The sequence below is a fragment of the Dendrobates tinctorius genome, unplaced genomic scaffold, assembly GCF_039654945.1.
Source record: "Dendrobates tinctorius isolate UK_male_01 unplaced genomic scaffold, ASM3965494v1 ptg000047l, whole genome shotgun sequence".
Taxonomy (NCBI): Eukaryota; Metazoa; Chordata; class Amphibia; order Anura; family Dendrobatidae; genus Dendrobates; species Dendrobates tinctorius.
Window position 1 is genome coordinate 11,984,001 of NW_027361715.1, and position 19,026 is coordinate 12,003,026.

At 45.2% G+C, this 19,026-nt stretch overlaps 1 protein-coding gene across 1 annotated transcript in view; it reads right to left on the bottom strand.

Moving 5' to 3' along the window:
* The window catches only part of ATP6V0D1 (ATPase H+ transporting V0 subunit d1), a 107,740-nt gene that overhangs the window by 79,907 nt on the left and 8,807 nt on the right, over positions 1–19,026 (bottom strand). The window contains exon 2 of the mRNA XM_073576206.1: positions 4,531–4,702. Coding sequence (XP_073432307.1) covers positions 4,531–4,702 — 172 coding nt within the window. The remainder of the gene's footprint in view (positions 1–4,530; positions 4,703–19,026) is intronic.

Consider the following 19,026-nt stretch of genomic DNA (forward strand, 5'->3'; position numbering starts at 1 on the left):
GTTGTCTTGTTGGAAGATGAAATGACGACCCATCTTAAGATCCTTGATGGAGGAGCGGAGGTTCTTGGCCAAAATCTCCAGGTAGGCCGTGCTATCCATCTTCCCATGGATGCGGACCAGATGGCCAGTCCCCTTGGCTGAGAAACAACCCCACAGCATGATGCTGCCACCACCATGCTTGACTGTAGGGATGGTATTCTTGGGGTCGTATGCAGTGCCATCCAGTCTCCAAACGTCACGTGTGTGGTTGGCACCAAAGATCTCGATCTTGGTCTCATCAGACCAGAGAACCTTGAACCAGTCGGTCTCAGAGTCCTCCAAGTGATCATGAGCAAACTGTAGACGAGCCTTGACATGACGCTTTGAAAGTAAAGGTACCTTACGGGCTCGTCTGGAACGGAGACCATTGCGGTGGAGTACGTTACTTATGGTATTGACTGAAACCAATGTCCCCACTGCCATGAGATCTTCCCGGAGCTCCTTCCTTGTTGTCCTTGGGTTAGCCTTGACTCTTCGGACAAGCCTGGCCTCGGCACGGGAGGAAACTTTCAAAGGCTGTCCAGGCCGTGGAAGACTAACAGTAGTTCCATAAGCCTTCCACTTCCGGATGATGCTCCCAACAGTGGAGACAGGTAGGCCCAACTCCTTGGAAAGGGTTTTGTACCCCTTGCCAGCCTTGTGACCCTCCACGATCTTGTCTCTGATGGCCTTGGAATGCTCCTTTTGTCTTTCCCATGTTGAACATGTATGAGTGCTGTTCACAAGTTTGGGGAGGGTCTTAAATAGTCAGAAAAGGCTGGAAAAAGAGATAATTAATCCAAACATGTGAAGCTCATTGTTCTTTGTGCCTGAAATACTTCTTAATACTTTAGGGGAACCAAACAGAATTCTGGTGGTTTGAGGGGTTGAATAATAAATGACCCTCTGAATAAAGTTTTCACAATTTAAAAAAAAATTAAACAAAGAAATAACATTCTTTTTTGCTGCAGTGCATTTCACACTTCCAGGCTGATCTACAGTCCAAATGTCACAATGCCAAGTTAATTCCGAATGTGTAAACCTGCTAAATATGCAGGGGGTTGAATACTACTTGTAGGCACTGTAAAAACTAAATACGAGAACAACTTTTTAGTGATCTGATCATCGAACATTATTAGGGATACCCAAGCCCCTGCACACACGAACAGCCTGTTCCTCGTAGCACAGTGTGCATTAACTCTGTATCACTGTCCGCACCTGTAACTTTGCTCCCAGAAGCTTTCACAATGTTTGTCTAAGCCATAAATGTCTCCGGACACGTAGCTCTATCTGTGCTTCGAGTACACACTATAACAGCACTTGGCAAGGTGCTCATTGCTCGGGACACTCTCCGCGCCCGGCCAGGCGGTGGGGAGCAGCGCAGTGAAAAACTGTGGCTAATTAAGAACCACAGCTATAAACTTTTGTCAGTGAGTAACTTGTAGTCCTGCCAGCTGGACGGGGCCTGCCAAGCTGTGGAAAACGCAGATCATTTACTCCAGTCTTCGCCGGAGCAGTTGGATTTGACCCTCTTGGGATTTCAGGCATCCAGATTACATTTGTACTTACATAACAGAGTCTGGGGACAAGACATCGTTCTTTACACACCACTAAGAGCATTCTGTGCACATCAGAAGAGGTGCGTAGGCGACGTTGTGGCTAATGTGACTCTAAGGCTGCGTGCCCACATTGCGTTTTTGCCGCGATTTTTCGGCACGAAAACGCTTAAAAAAACTCATACTGAATGTACCACATGCATTCCTATGGCATTCCGCACATGCTGTGCTAATGATGCATTTTTTCCCGCGGCGGAATTGCATCGCGGAAAAAAACGCAGCATGGTCATTCTTTTTGCGGAATCGCTGCGATTCTGCACAGAATTGCCGTGATTCCGCACCCATAGGAATGCATGAGATCCGCTTACTTCCCGCATGTGGCTATGCCCACCATGCGCAAAGTGAGCGGCTCATGTGCGGATGGTACCCACGGCCTGGAGGAGAGGAAACTGTCCTCCAGGCCCTGGGTACCATATCCCTGTAAAAAAAAAGAATTAAAATTAAAAAAATGGTGTTATATTCACCTTCCGGCATCCCGAGCAGCCTTCCCGGGCCTCAGCGATGCTCGCGTTCCCAGTAATGCCTTGCGAGTCGTTTGATGATGTCACGGTCCCGTGATACTGTAACGGTCCCGATTCCTCGCGAGACCTCATGTCATCAATGGTCTCGCAAGGCATTACTGGGAACGGAAGCATCGCTGAGTATCGGGAAGGCTGTGCGGGACGTCCGAAGGTGAGAATATTACGATTTTTTATTTTTTTTTTAGTATTTTTAACATTCTATCTTTTACTATTGATGCCGCATAGGCAGCCTCAATAGTAAAAAGTTGGTCACACTTGTCAAACACTATGTTTGACAAGTGTGACCAACCTGTCAATCACATTCCAAGCGATGCTTCCAATCGCTTGGAAAGTGCTTGAATTCCGCACACGAAAATCGCGGGGAAAAAACGCGAAAAAATCACGCAGAAAATGCACTGAAAAAAAACGCGCATTTTCTGGGAAGGAGTCCGGTGTCAGGTTTTAAACGCTACGTTGGCACATAGCCTAAACAGGATTTTACTACTTTCCTACTGCAGGTCTGAAAACTGAAGCCCATTACCACTAATACCCAAGGTACTCGGAACACCTCTCTGGGTGTATGAAATGGCACAAATCTGTATAAAAACATTAAAATGTTACCGATTGCCCCTTCCCTCTCATTCCTACACTTTCCAGATTTCTGTACTTCTTTGCGTTCCCTGGACAAACATGTGAGAGCTGCAGCCAATCACTGGCTGCAGAGGGGCGGAGTTGGGCATTTCTGTGGCCAGTGATTGGCTGCAAGAAATACAGAGACCAGCTGGCGGGCAGGGGAATTGTTCAGAATGGGAGCAGCACACATTAGGTAGGGCAAGTAACTTCAGCAGGTACTTTACATTATTCTGAGCAGGTTATTTAGAGGGGTTGCCCGGTGAAACTAAATTATAATCTATCCGTTGGCTAAGTGCTAATTTATTGATCGGTGAAGGTCTGACTGCTGGGACCAGAACGTATCAGCAGAAAAGGGAATTTTTATCCTCATCGGGGCAATTTTATTCCAGTTACAAAAAGGAGGGGAAGATCAGATGCGGAAACGCCGCTCAATTTTTATCCAATGGGGCTGCAGAAAAAGAGCTTTGCTCCTGCCGATCAAGGCAAGAAATTAAAGTTAAAAATCATCCTTGATAAAAATAGTGTAATTTGTTGGAAGCTAAAATAATCAACTAATTGAAGGTTGGTTTCCAAATCACACCCAAAATCAAAGGAAAGATGACAGGAGAATCCAAATGTGTGTGAATTTCAACACGCAACTCGTAATTTGATTCCGTAGTGTGGGGCCCCCACGTGCCTGAACGCACTTCTAACAACGTCTAGGCATGGTCCTCATGAGATGGAGGATGGAGTCCAGGAGAACCTAATACAGCACCAGGATTATGGCGTCAGTGAGCTCGTACAATGACTTGTGACAGTTGGTGTTAGATGCACCGATACACAATGTCTCAAAGGTTCTCAAACGGATTTACATCTAGGAAAAGTCAAGAGACACAGTCAGTGGCATCAACGCCTTCATGATCCAGAAGCTGCCTACATATTAAGGCCACGAGGCCTGGCATTGTTTCTCCACCAGGCTTTCATTATCATCACATGAAGGCTAGTGCAACCTTAGAAGGACCCACTCCTCAGACCATGCTGGATTATGATGCACGCCTTCACGACTGTCATACGTGCTCAGCGTCAACCTGCAGTCATCTGTGAAGAGATTGGGGTACTAATGGCTGACCTGCCAATTATAGTGTTCAGTCAAGCGGTAGAAAGCTAGGCTGTGAGTACACGTCTCATTATAGGACGTCAGGCCCACACGGAGTTATTTCTGAAAGTTTGGTCAGAAGCACAGCAGTAGCACGCTGGAGCTCATTTTGTAGGACTCGAGCTATGCCCAACCGGTTCCTCTTCACTCAAAGAAGGAAATTCGGATCTAACTTTTGGGTTGATGACCTTCTACAGCCCAGTCCTGCTCTCCTTGTGTTTTGGTATCTCTATCATACTTTTGAGACTGTGCTGGGGAATACAACAAACCTTCTTGTGTTGTCATGTAAAGATGTACCACCCTGGCGGAGCTAGTTTACCTGTGCAACCTCAATGGCCTCCAGGAACCGCCTCATGCTACCATTAGTGATATGGACAAGAGCAAAACGCTAAACTAGAGAATATATCAGTCATTAAGGAATAAGAGAGCAATTGTCTGTGGCCACCACCTGAAAGAACGGCCTCTTCAGTTCTTCTCACTTTTATTTGCACCATATCAGGCGACAATGATTTCACCATCACGTTTACCTCCAGACTGGAGACACTGATATCTCTGAAGATTCATTGACTTAGGGTTATCAATTCAAAACATGAAACATTCAACGTCAGAAAAACAGTGGTAAACTTACGTGATGAAATCTAGGAAACTGGCAAGAGGCTCGTAGGACTGATTCCTCATGTGCCTGAACTCAACCACCATCTTTTCCTTCAGCTTGTCGTCAATAACAGAAACCGCCAGTGGCGAGGCTTCATTAGCCAGAAATGTCCCATAGTCTGTACTCTGAAGATGGAGCTTGAGATCTGCAGGACATAATAGAAGAGATAGTATGCACCATGTTACATCACATAGGGTCCATCCCTCCATTCTCCCAGGATCGGTCCGGCCATGTTTGCTTCCGTAAAGAGCCATATCCCCAATGAAATAATCATCCCGGAGCGTCGGATCTCCGCATTGAGCAATCCTGGTTATTCCCACTAGGAACGCATGAATAAGGTGACAACTGCGTGTTATTAGTAGGCAGGGTGTCCTTATATACCCACCAGCCACCAATCAGCACTTATATTACCAGACTCTGTAGGGACACACGCCTCGGACAAGCGTTTTCTACCTCCCAGCTGTCAATTATTCTTACATTTCTAGAAAGAATAACAGAGGAAAAGCACAATGCATTGTTCTAGAAAATATAAGGAATACATGTACTAAAATGGACAACTTTTTTTGATGACCCATCCTTAGGACAGGCCACCAATATCAATCAGCTGTTACTGGCGCCGGACAGAAATTCTCAGTTCTCTGTCATTTCTGTAGTGGCTGGGTAACGCAGACCCACGCCTTATTCAAACCCTTTAAAAAGAGTACCCGTCATTTTAATTTTCCAATTCCATAATCAATAGTACAGAAAAAATTTTTTAAAAAATGCTGTAAATATCTTTTTAGAGAAATCCGCTTCCTCCTGGACTGGTTATACATATATGACAGTTGGTGCTCATAAAGTCCTATGGAGAATAGTAACTGTTTCTTCAGGAGAACTTTCAGCAGAATGTCTGCCTGCCTTTACCTCCTCCCTCCTCCATAGAATTTTACAAGCACCATCTCCTGTCTCCTACTGTTTAGGGACCACGCCGGTTTACACATTGTACAACTGTAAGCACAAGTGCAGTGAAAAAGAGGAAATCTGCAGCAAACTAGAGACAAATCCACAAAAAGAACTGTATGTGGCACACCAGCATTACAAAGAGGCAATTGGTGGATATCAGTGGGCTCAGGTGACATTAGTCTAATATGTATAGGGCCGATTTCTCTACACTTGCAGGAGAACAATGCTTTCTAATCTTGCCGGATGGTCTGATGTGTATGGTGGCACCTGCTGACTAATGGTCCGTCAATCACACATGTACAACTTTCAGACGGCCAATAAAATTGTTTTCCCTGAGATACAGGACTGCTCAGCTGAACGAGTGCTTCCGTGGATGGGAGAGTCGGGCAAGATGTCTGTTGGCCAAACAAGAGTATGGAGTGAGGTTGCGTCCACTAGCCAGGAGTATGTATACCTCATAGATACCCTATGGTCCCAGGTCAGAAACCGACGAATCCCTGCAGCGCACAGTGTGCGCGCTGGGGGGGGGGGGGGGACTCATAAGTCTGCAGTCACACAGGGTGACTCACTGATTTAGACCAGACAACCCCTTTAAGACATGCCTGACATGCAAGTGTAAGAAAACTTATAGGCCATGGAATGCTCCTTTGGGAAATTAAATATGCAAGTGGCTTCTTCAGAGAGCAAAAGGACTCGAACTGTAGTGCCTCCTATTGGAAGTAGAAATCCTAAAAGTCAATATCGACCCCTTAATGAGCCTTATCACATGACTTAGGATAAACATTACCCCTCAGATCCCAGTCAGAGGCTTTTAATACAGCCAAATCAGATTTCATGCTTTGCACTGAGGAGGTGCAACACCTCGAAACAAGTGTCTGAAAATTTGAGATTCGGTTTGGTTTTTATTAGAAGTCACATAACATGGATGTAGGGGATGAACGTCAGCTGAACCCATGGATATTTAAGGGATTGGTCAACAGTCCACAGATGATGCCAGGGCAGATATGTATCCAGCATTTTTTGACTGCAGATTTTTTTGTTGTCTTAGGGGTACTTCACACTAAAGCGAGATCGCTGATGCGTCACCGATTTTGTGACGCAACAGCGACCTCGCCAGCAATCTCGTTACATGTGACAATTAGCAGTGACCAGGCCCCCGCTGCGATGTCGCTGATCATGCTCGAATGTCCTGGGCCATTTTTTGATCGCTGGTGTCCTGCTGGCCAGCATGCATCACTGTGTTTGACACCGATGAGCGACCTCGTTAGCGACTCAAAAATCATGGACGCAGGCGGGAGTCGTCAGAATCGCTGCTGTGTGACATGGTCCCAACGACCGCCGAGATCGTTGCTGCGCTGTGGAGTAGATCTGACTGTTTGACAACTCACTAGCGATCATTTAGCGACGCACCAGCGATCTTTACCAGGTCATATCGTTGTCGGGATCGCTGGTATGTTTTTTTTTGTAATGGTACCCTTAGAGATAAGGCACAGCCAGAGATGTTTGACAGTGGCTCCCTAATACAGAACAAAGAAGTGCACCGGTATATGGGAGAGATGGGTGATTGTTTCCGGCTGAACTAACCAGTGATATAGCTATAAAAAAAGTGTAAGGGGGGGGGCTTCAGCCTGCCATTGTGCTCAGCAGTGCATGGACTGCTTACAACACAAGGTGATGAGCTGCAAGTTAGAATGATGATCTTTTAAACAAAAAGTTAATTTCACAAGCCCCCCCCCATCATCCAACAAATGAGAGCCGTGTGATCGGAAGCCAGTTTACAAGGCAAAGCGGGACCATGTAAAGGTAGAGCAATGCAATCTAGCCTGGTCTGATGATTAGATTATCTTTTCCTTATTTGGATGTCCCGATGTGGGCATTCTATTTGACAGAAAGATAGCAGCAGGTATTGAAAGGAGGCCGTACAGTTAGGAATGCCTCACTGAACATCAACCTGAAAACACCATCCTCACCTTCAAGCACGGTGGTGGCAGCATCATGCTGTGGAAATGTTTTTCTTCAGCAGGGACAGGGAAGCTGCTCATAGTTGATGGGAAGATGGATGGATGGAGCTAAATACAGTGCAATCCTGGAGGAAAACCTGTTAGAGACTGCACAAGACTAGAGGAAGGGGCGTAAGTTCACCTTCCAGCAGGACAAAAATCCTAAAAATACCTGCCAGAGCAACAAAGGATGATCATTTGGATGATTAAGCATATTCATGTGTGTGAATGGCCCAAAGTCCAGACCTAAATCCCAATTGCTTTTCACAGACACCTCCATCCTATCTTTTGAGCTAGAGCGAGTGTGCAAAGAATGGGCAAAAATGTCACCTCTAGAAGATCACAGCTGGTAGGGATAGACCTCAAAAGACTTACAGCACTAAAGTTGGTGATACAAAGTAATGACTCAGGGGGGCTGAATACAAATGCACATCACAATGTTCAGATGCATATTTTTATAATAATTAAAAAACCATGTATCATTTCCTTCACACCTCAAAGATACTTGCTATTTAGTGTTGGGATTACATGTAAAGTCTGTGGGTATAACGTGAAAAAAAATGTGCAAAATTTCATGGGGTATGAATAATTTTTTGAGGCACTGTACAATGCCATGAATCACATATAAGATATTGGACAGACCCTGTAGAGATCAGATGGCCCCGTCTAGATGGCACAAGACGATCAGTGATGTTTGCAAACAAACGCCAATAATAACTAACGCAAACAAAGTTCTAGGAAAGATTAATATCAAACCGGCTGGGCACGCTACACTGGCTGCTCCGCGTACGTCTACGGAAATACAATCAGACGCCGGGCCTAGAACGCGATAAATATATACAGAATATTACAGGTAATCTCAAGGAGATGGAATTGCATGGTTGATTTCTACAAGTTAATGATGCAGATCTTGTCTAGTTCATACATGAGTGACTATTAATTGCATTCTTTCCTGATACTTATCTAGGAACAGGTATGTCATCTGTAAATAGAGCTTATTAATGGAAAATTACTGATTAAAACAACCACGGGAACCAAGAAGAGAAATTAATAGCGAGAATCTTAAAAGTTGACATAGAAAACAGCACTGAAGGCAGCATAGATCCGGTCATTTAAAGGGCAGCTCCACTACTATTATATTGATGCAGCAGCTGGTATCAGTAGAACAGTAATGGTGCAACCCTTTATATTAATGAATCACTATAAAGACCTATTCGAACAGGAGTGGCTCAGCAGTGGCTGGCAACGTTCCGTATCCCTTAAATAAGTGAACAACCCCTGTAAGATTGTAAACTCTATGATATTTCCAGCTGAACTGACACGGAGAACCTGTATCTATCAGTAACTTGGTGACCAATATCGTACTTGTAATAACACGATAACGGTGTCAGGATTTTGCAGAAAGAGAAACAGGAAAAAAGTGTTACCTACACAAGGAAACAAAAGGCCATGATCTCTCTCATTATTATAATACAGCATATGTCACTGCGTAACATAAACCATACCCCACTCCCAGAAGCCATGTTTCTTTTCAGCATTGGAGGTAGCAGGAAAAAAAAAAGCCTGGAACAAAATGTTCTTAGTTTGAACAGGCTTCAATCCCCGAGGGAAAGTGATGGAGAGAGAGGAGGTCAGAAATCTCGTGTCAGTTGTACCAGATGTCAGGCGAGAAACATCCAAAGGATATGGTCTCGGAAAACTTAAGAAACGGGAGCGTTAGACCTGGGAAGCGTAGCCAAATAATGCCGTGATGACAGCTCATCAAGTGGAAGTGTCAAAAGTTTACACAAGTCTACTCCTAACAAGACGTACAATTAACACAGTCTCAGCCGAGTGGGGAAAAAACTGCTCATAAGGCAATTCTGTGCAATTTCTAGACCTTGCAAGACACAGCCTATCCTCCCGATTGCCAACTAAGCAGGCATTCCTATTCCCCCAGGACACAAGAGTGCGTTAAGCCCCCATCACATTACAATAATGTCCGCTGAAACTGCCGATATCAACTGTCCATGGGAGCCCCGAACAACCAATTGCCGGGGGAGATAAGGATCCAACACATTCGATTTCAAGCTGCCGATCTTTTTGTTCTCTCTGAGAAAAGACGTATAGCAACTCTCTTAGAAAACACAGTGGGCGCTCCCGTGCATGGGAGAGGCGGCAGAGTCAGCTTTGTGCATGTGGAATCTAGTCTAACAAGCGCTCCTGTGAATGGGAGAGGCGGCCCAACCAGCGCTTCCACATATGGGAGAGGCGGCCCAACCAGCGCTTCCAAGTACGGGAGAGGCGGCCCAACCAGCGCTTCCACGTGTGGGAGAGGCGGCCCAACCAGCGCTTCCAAGTATGGGAGAGGCGGCCTAATCAGCGCTTCCACGTATGGGAGAGGCGGCCTAAGCAGCGCTTCCACGTATGGGAGAGGCGGCCCAACCAGCGCTTCCACGTATGGGAGAGGCGGCCCAACCAGCGCTTCCAAGTATGGGAGAGGCGGCCCAACCAGCGCTTGCACATATGGGAGAGGCGGCCCAACCAGCGCTTGCACGTATGGGAGAGGCGGCCCATCCAGCGCTTCCACGTATGGGAGAGGCGGCCCAACCAGCGGCTCAGTGTATAAGAGAACTTGTCTAATGAGCGCTAGTGTGTGCAGAAGCACCATTTAAAACAAAATTTAGCCTACAACCATCTCATGTGTATGTTGGGCCTTAACCTTCAGCCCAAAAGCCAAATTTCAACTGGATCTTCTCGGTATTCCCCAGAGCTGCTTCAAAGGCATCTCAGCTGGCAAACGAATGCCTTGTTCTCTAATGACAAAAGGGCAAGAATCTTCAACTGCTGTCTACACATCCTCGGTTTGGCTAATATCAATAATCATGTTTCAAGGCCCAATTACAGGTGACATGTTGACTTGCAGGGAAGCTACCTGTAGATGTCACCCATTTTTGAGAACTAATTTGCATACTTCTTCCGATGGCTGTGAATTCGGTAAGTCAAACCTCCGACTCCATAGCACTGGTGACTACTGAGTGTGTACATAAAGTGCAGCACAGATTCATCTCATCTATGACCCCACAGCACTGGTCACTACTGAGCATGTACATAAAGTGCATCACAGATTCATCTCATCTATGACTCCACAGCACTGGTCACTACTGAGCATGGACATAAAGTGCAGCACAGATTCATCTCATCTATGACTCCACAGCACTGGTCACTACTGAGCATGTACATAAAGTGCAGCACAGATTCATCTCATCTATGACTCCACAGCACTGGTCACTACTGAGCATGGACAAAGTGCAGCACAGATTCATCTCATCTATGACCCCACAGCACTGGTCACTACTGAGCATGGACAAAGTGCAGCACAGATTCATCTCATCTATGACCCCACAGCACTGGTCACTACTGAGCATGTGCATAAAGTGCAGCACAGATTCATCTCATCTACGACCCCACAGCACTGGTCACTACTGAGCATGTACATAAAGTGCAGCACAGATTCATCTCATCTACGACCCCACAGCACTGGTCACTACTGAGCATGTACATAAAGTGCAGCACAGATTCATCTCATCTATGACCCCACAGCACTGGTCACTACTGAGCATGGACAAAGTGCAGCACAGATTCATCTCATCTATGACCCCACAGCACTGGTCACTACTGAGCATGTACATAAAGTGGAGCACAGATTCATCTCATCTATGACTCCACAGCACTGGTCACTATTGAGCATGTACGGTACATAAAGTGCAGCACAGATTCATCTCCACTACGACTCCACAGCACTGGTCACTACTGAGCATGTGCATAAAGTGCAGCACAGATTCATCTCATCTATGACTCCACAGCACTGGTCACTACTGAGCATGTATATAAAGTGCAGCACAGATTCATCTCATCTACGACTCCACAGCACTGGTCACTACTGAGCATGGACAAAGTGCAGCACAGATTCATCTCATCTATGACCCCACAGCACTGGTCACTACTGAGCATGTACATAAAGTGCAGCACAGATTCATCTCATCTATGACTCCACAGCACTGGTCACTACTGAGTATGGACATAAAGTGCAGCACAGATTCATCTCATCTACGACTCCACAGCACTGGTCACTACTGAGCATGTACATAAAGTGGAGCACAGATTCATCTCATCTATGACTCCACAGCACTGGTCACTACTGAGCATGTGCATAAAGTGCAGCACAGATTCATCTCATCTATGACTCCACAGCACTGGTCACTACTGAGCATGTACATAAAGTGGAGCACAGATTCATCTCCACTATGACTCCACAGCACTGGTCACTACAGAGCATGTACATAAAGTGCAGCACAGATTCATCTCATCTACGACTCCACAGCACTGGTCACTACTGAGCATGTGCATAAAGTGCAGCACAGATTCATCTCATCTACGACTCCACAGCACTGGTCACTACTGAGCATGTGCATAAAGTGCAGCACAGATTCATCTCATCTATGACTCCAGAGCACTGGTCACTACTGAGCATGTACATAAAGTGCAGCACAGATTCATCTCATCTATGACCCCACAGCACTGGTCACTACTGAGCGTGTACATAAAGTGCAGCACAGATTAATCTCCACTACGACTCCACAGCACTGGTCACTACTGAGCATGTGCATAAAGTGCAGCACAGATTCATCTCATCTATGACTCCACAGCACTGGTCACTACTGAGCATGTGCATAAAGTGCAGCACAGATTCATCTCATCTATGACCCCACAGCACTGGTCACTACTGAGCATGGACATAAAGTGCAGCACAGATTCATCTTATCTACGACTCCACAGCACTGGTCACTACTGAGCATGGACATAAAGTGCAGCACAGATTCATCTCATCTATGACCCCACAGCACTGGCCACTACTGAGCATGTGCATAAAGTGCAGCACAGATTCATCTCAACTAAAAGCCGAGATCCTGAGATCAGGAACAGAATGGACTTTTACAGGACATTTTATAACTTTCCTAAATTCTTATGAATAAATTTACAGCACATCCTGCAATTAACTACTGCACCAAATTTATTATGTATTTTAGGAGTCGGTCCATTTTATTCCGACTCCACAAAAATGGACACCAACTCTGAATCCACAGCCCTGCTTCTTCTCATAGAGAACTGCCTGTAAGACTCTATACACCAGCTAGACATTCTTAATGAACACTAATACCCCAGAGCAATTCCAGACCTGTGAAAGGATGATTAAGCCCATGATCATCTCCGAGCCGCCTATGATCATCTCCGAGACCTTGACATTGTCAATGTGCAAAGTATCAATGGCTGTGACTCATTTTGTAGCCAAATGACCTTCCAAAGTTGAATACCTGGCTCCATCACCACAGATGGACACTATATGGACAAAAGTATCATGCAATCTACATATTACACGCACAGGATCTTTTAAGACAGCACATTCTACATTCCCACATTAATGGGAATTCATCACCAAGTTCATGATGCCCGAACCACTGTCTGCACTGCAGCCAGGTGTTTCCCTCTGAAACGCCCCAGACAGAGAGCGGTCGGTGTGCTACGTGTGCACTAGGGAGAGACCTGTCAGTCACTGGGATCAGGGTACGTGTCACGATGGTGGCGTCCCCATTACTGGACCACGCTGGTATCAGCTCTAGATCAAGTCATTCTTTCCCAAATGTCTGTAGAGTGTAGAGGCAGATGCCATGGTGTGAGGCTGGATCTTTTACACCCAGGGCAATGGGACCGAACGAGTAACCTGAATTCAGTAGCTAAGTGTCCATATATGAAGGTCCACATCAGCTGTCAGTGAAGGAGCCCACCAAGTATTACTAATGGAGCACATTTTTTCTTACCTTAAAAAATTTTTCTGGACTCCAATTTTTCTTTAATAATATGAAGTATATTCTGTGCCATTTGGTGGAAGAAAAAATAGTCTACTTTCATTTATCTACGTGGGAGCGTATGGGCGATAGACTTCTCCCAACGGTTCCCATGCCTAGATCGACCCCTTCATCAGCAATTCAGGCCAATACAGTGAAATGCCAACATTTTGCTAAGGAAGGCCGTAAACCAATCCAGTGTTATACAGGTGCTTCTCACTAAATTAGAAGATAAGCAAAAAGTTAATTTATTTCAGATCTTCAATACAAAAAGTGAAACTCTTTTTATTGAGTCATTACAGACAGAGCAATCTATTTCAAATGTTTATTTCTGTTAATGTTGATGATTACGGCTTACAGCCAATGAAAACCCAAATTCAAAGTCATTATCTCAGTAAATTAGAATAATTAATAAAAAGCACCTGCAAAGGCTTCCTAAGCGTTTAAAATGGTCCCTTATTCTGTTTCAGTAGCTCCACAATCATGGGGAAGACTGCTGACTTGACAGATGTCCAGAAGGCAGTCACTGACACACTCCACAAGGAGGGGAAGCCACAAAAGGTCATTGCTACAGAAGCTGGGTGTTCAGAGTGCTGTATCCAAGCATATTAATGGAAAAAGTTGAGTGGAAGGAAAATGTGTGATAGAAAAAGGTGCACAAGCAACCGGGAAAACTGCAGCCTTGAAAGGATTGTTAAGAAAAGGCCATTAAAAAATTTGGAGGAGATTCACAAGGAGTGGACTGCTGCTGGAGTCATTGCTTCAAGAGCCACCACACACAGACGTATCCAGGACATGGGCTACAAGTGTCGCATTCCTTGTGTCAAGCCACTCATGACTAACAGACAACATCAGAAGCGTCTTACCTGGGCCAAGGAGAAAAAGAACTGGACTGTTGCTCAGTGGTACAAGGTGTTGTTTTCAGATGAAAGTGAATTTTGCATTTCATTTGGAAATCAAGGTCCCAGAGTCTAGAGGAAGAGTGGAGAAGGCCACAATCCAAGCTGCTGTGTGAAGATTCCACAATCAGTGATGGTTTGAGGAGCCATGTCATCTGCTGGTGTAGGTCCACTGTGGTTTATCAAGACCAAAGCCAGCGCAGCCATCTACCAGGAAATTTTAGAGCACTTCATGCTTCCCTCTGCTGACAAGCTTTTAGGAGATGGAGATTTCATTTTCCAGCAGGACTTGGCACCTGTCCACACTGCCAAAAGTACCAATACCTGGTTTATAAACAGTATCACTGTGCTTGATTGGCCAGCAAACTCGCCTGACCTTAACCCCATAGAGAATCTATGCAGTATTGTCAAGAGGAAGATGAGGGACAAGAGACCCAACAATGCAGACGAGCTGAAGGCTGCTATTCAAGCAACCTGAGCTTCCATAACCCCTCAGCAGTGCCACAGGCTGATCACCCCCATGCCACACCACATTGATGCAGTAATTGATGCCAAAGGATCCCCGACCAAGTGTTGAGGGAATATACTGAACATACATTTCATTAGGCCAACATTTCAGATTTTAAAATCATTTTTCACGCTGTTGTTATAAAGTATTCTAATTTACTGAGATAATGACTTTTGTGTTTTCATTGGCTGTAAGCCGTAATCATCAACATTAACAGAAATAAACACATGAAATAGATCATTCTGTGTGTAATGACTCTATATAATATAGGAGTTTCACGTTTTGTGTGGAAGAACTGAAATAAATTTACTTTTTGAGGATATTCTAATTTTGTGAGAAGCACCTGTATTTCCACATTCATTAGAAGTGCTCTACTTGTGTCGAAAAATACTGTGAGGCAAGTCCGATAATAAGTACAATAGTAACATCTGGCACTAGCTCTTTGCCATGTATAAAATCCTGTAACATGTCACTCGCACTGAAGCAGGGAGAACACGAGCGCACGGCTTTTCGAGACAATTTTGCTCGGTGCCAATATCCTGCTAAGTACAAGATCAGCGAACGGCTCCACGTTTCCTCTTTAAATCCAATTCCTAATCTCGGCTAATATAAAACATGTGTCCCCTGTATTATCTAATCGTACTGTGGATATATGATGTAGCTATAGAGACCAATTCACACACCGTGCAATAATGCCAAACTAACACTGTCTCCAGCTCACAAGTGGGCAGAGTCTTTGCGCTAACTTTGTTCCCGCTGCTTATATTACATACATTTAGACTGCTCTGTGTAGACAAAATCGAAGATAGCAATAATAATCTTTATTTTTATATAGCGCTAACATATTCCGCAGCGCTTTACAGTTTGCACACATTCTCATCACTGTCCCCGATGGGCTCACAATCTAAATTCCCTATCAGTATGTCTTTGGAGTGTGGGAGGAAACCGGAGGAAACCCACGCAAACACAGGGAGAACATACAAACTCCTTGTAGATGTTGTCCTTGGTGGGTTTTGAACCCAGGACCCCAGCAATGCAAGGCTACAGTGCTAACCACTGAGCCACCGTGCCGCCCATATTGTAATAAACCCAACATGTACCCTGCTGTAATGTAATAGTACATACATGTATAGGAGCATGTTCACACTGGCCAGACAAAACCTAAGATGGAAACAAAATGAACATATTCCCTGCTGTAAGTAAAAAGCAAACACGCTATTTTTTGATTAAAAAAAAAAGTGTAAAGGAAATCCCACCACTGCGTCAAGGTGCACCCAAATCGGGATTGTAAGGTTTTAATACTAGAAACAGTATAGGACTTTCCCAATTTGGGTGCACCTTGTCGCGGTGGGATGGCTTTTACTATTTTTTTTTAATCCAAACAGTAAAAGCCACCCCACCGCGACAAGGTGCACCCAAATTGGGATAGTCCTATACTGTTTCTAGTATTAAAACCTTACAATCCCGATTTGGGTGCACCTTGACGCAGTGGTGGGATTTCCTTTACACTTTTTTTTTTTTTTTAAATCAAACACCAGTGTTTACTAAGGGTTTGCTTTTTACTTACTAACAGCAGGATATCTGTCCATTTTGCTTCCATCTTAGGTTCTGTCTGGCCAGTGTGGACATGCTCCTCTACGGTGCACATATACCACCTTATACTCTAGCTCATTTTTCTCGGTTTTGTATAATTACAAGGGAGCATGACTCACTGGGTAGAGACCATACAAGTTAGCACTAAATAAAAAGGCCTCTCTCTCTGAAACCATATAGCGAAGTCACAAAAAAATGGAACCCTCAGGGGGAATAAAATAAGAAAAAACTGGCCACTTATGACCTGGCGCCTGGTCCTCTAAGCTCAGCAAAGCAAAGTTTGTAAATTGACTATTTTGTAACAAATGACAGAGTTTACACTACTGAGAAATGTTGCATTTACAGTAAGTCCTGTATAGCACAATTTGGAGGGGGTAACCTATATGAGATGGATGAGGGTCCAACAGCCCAGTAATCAGGTGGTCACAGGTCCCACAGTAGCCAGAAATAAACTGGAAGATCACAGCTCCATACACTATAGTGACCGCTCTCTGGTGCTGCAGCTCAGCTCTGGTTCACTTTAGATAGGAGCTGAGCTGCAGTATCCGAGCTCACTACCCAACATACAAAGCTCTGGGGTCCTGGCTCCAGCTGTCTGCACCCAGCTGATCAGTAGGGTTTGCCAGGTGACTGATCAGATACCGATGAACAATCCTAAAGGGAGAGAGTCAGACGGCCGTTTAGCTTGGACGAGGATCGAAATGCAATGCTCGGACTGGCCAGCAGGTCTACCGGGCAGAGTGTGAGAACATGTATTCCTATGCAGCTGTCACAGTTGGGTCAGGAGAGCCGCCGGCCAGTCCGAGCACTGCGATGAGATCATCGTCCGAGTATAAGGCCGTCATAGGTCATCAATATCCGAGTCTTTTTTATGAGATTTTGAAATGGAAAGTCCAAGTGTTTGAGAATGTTTTGGAGAGTTTATGCGCAGCTTCTGCTACAAAAACTCCATGTGAACATGCTCTTAAAGAGAACACTTGCATGAAGCGATCTCACGCCCACAAGGCTAGTTCTGCCCGGGAGTAAGCATGTCGCATACTTGGCCCTCGTTCCCGGGACAGACAACGGCAAATCCTCGCAGCGCAGTGTGTGCGCTGGGGGGATTCACAAGTCTGCAGCACACAGAGTGACTGCAGACTTGTCATTTAGACCAGACAACCCCATTCAGAGTAGTTACAAGAGCCTGTTTGTGAGGCAATGCCTGTATGTGTCGCAGCTGTGGGCCAGTGGTGAGACATGCAGCCGCGGGGACTCGAACATACTTTTCAAGCATGCCGAAGACACTTGGTGAGCACCTGAGCATGTTCAGATAACACCTTACCCGATCACGTTCGCTCAGCACTACTCATAAGATCTCCTGACACTCCAAGTCAGGAGACAAAGTATATGTTAGAAAATATATCCTTTTTTAAATGCTCCAGTTTGCATCAGTCTTTTGTTACAATATAAACATGAGTATTAAAAATGACAACAAATGTGGAGTGACACTTAGTGATGGGGATCCTGGAAACAGGAGCAGGGTCTGCCATTACCACCACCACATATATTGGATACACTAAACCCTAGAATGTCAGGAATGAAAATTGATACGAGTCATCTCAAGGTGGTAAATGCCTTCGGACCCTAAATTCTGCCCGGCGATTGTTGGAATGGACTTCACGTAGAACCAAGAGAAGACTAAAAGGGCTATTCTCATCATTTCCAGATACAGAGAGTGAACACGAGCAGTTTTTTGCAGCAGTTCTTGGGGTATGAACACTTTTCTTCTCAGCTGGTTCAGAGGACCACCGCTGCTGTCTCGCTTTTAAGCCCTGCGCTAAACATGTCTGGGATTAGAAGGTCCACGCTCCTGCAATCCTGGCCGGCTTCAGGACAGTGCTGATAAGCTCAATAGAAAAGAAATGCTGTGAATCTATGGTGGTCGGTCTCCTAGGCAACAAGCTGTAAACAAAAGTGTATCTCACTAATGACAGAAAATGTTAATCCAACACCCCCACTGATCAGCTGTTCGGGCAACGGCCGGATGTAAGCGATGCACAGCAGCCATAGCTTAGTGGTCCCAGAGGAGTACTGCACTTTATCTTGTAAGCTGAGCAGGAGAACAGAAGATGAATACGAATAGTCAGGAGGGGGGATAAGCAATCCAAGAAGAAAAGCAGTAAGGGCATTAAGGGTATCCAGCTCCCGTGATCAGCAGTTGGCCAGATCAACTAATTGGCCTAAACTAGTCAGGTATGAACAATTGTCTCTAGCAGCAACACCACCAGGTAGGTGGCAGTGGCCTCTGTCAGCGACACTCAGTGCTGGAGCAGTGGAGAGGTCAGTATGCACCAAGGGGCAACTCTTGCTCTGAAGAAGGTGGCTACTCTAAGAATAATGCCGTAGTCACCGAGACCCCACCATGACTCTTCAGAGCAAATTTGTTCAAACCATCTAAAAGGTAAATGTACCCATAGCAATGATGATAAAAAGCTTTCACTTATCAAGAGGAGCTTAAAAATGGGATCTGAGCATTGTTTGGTTGTTACAGGCAGCAAGGCCAGTCTCACTTTTCAGCAGTTTTGTTGCTCAATGATCCTGAGAACTAAGGCTCTGAAGGTCCCAGTGAGTGGAGCGGAGGTCGATCATGTGCATTGCTGCTC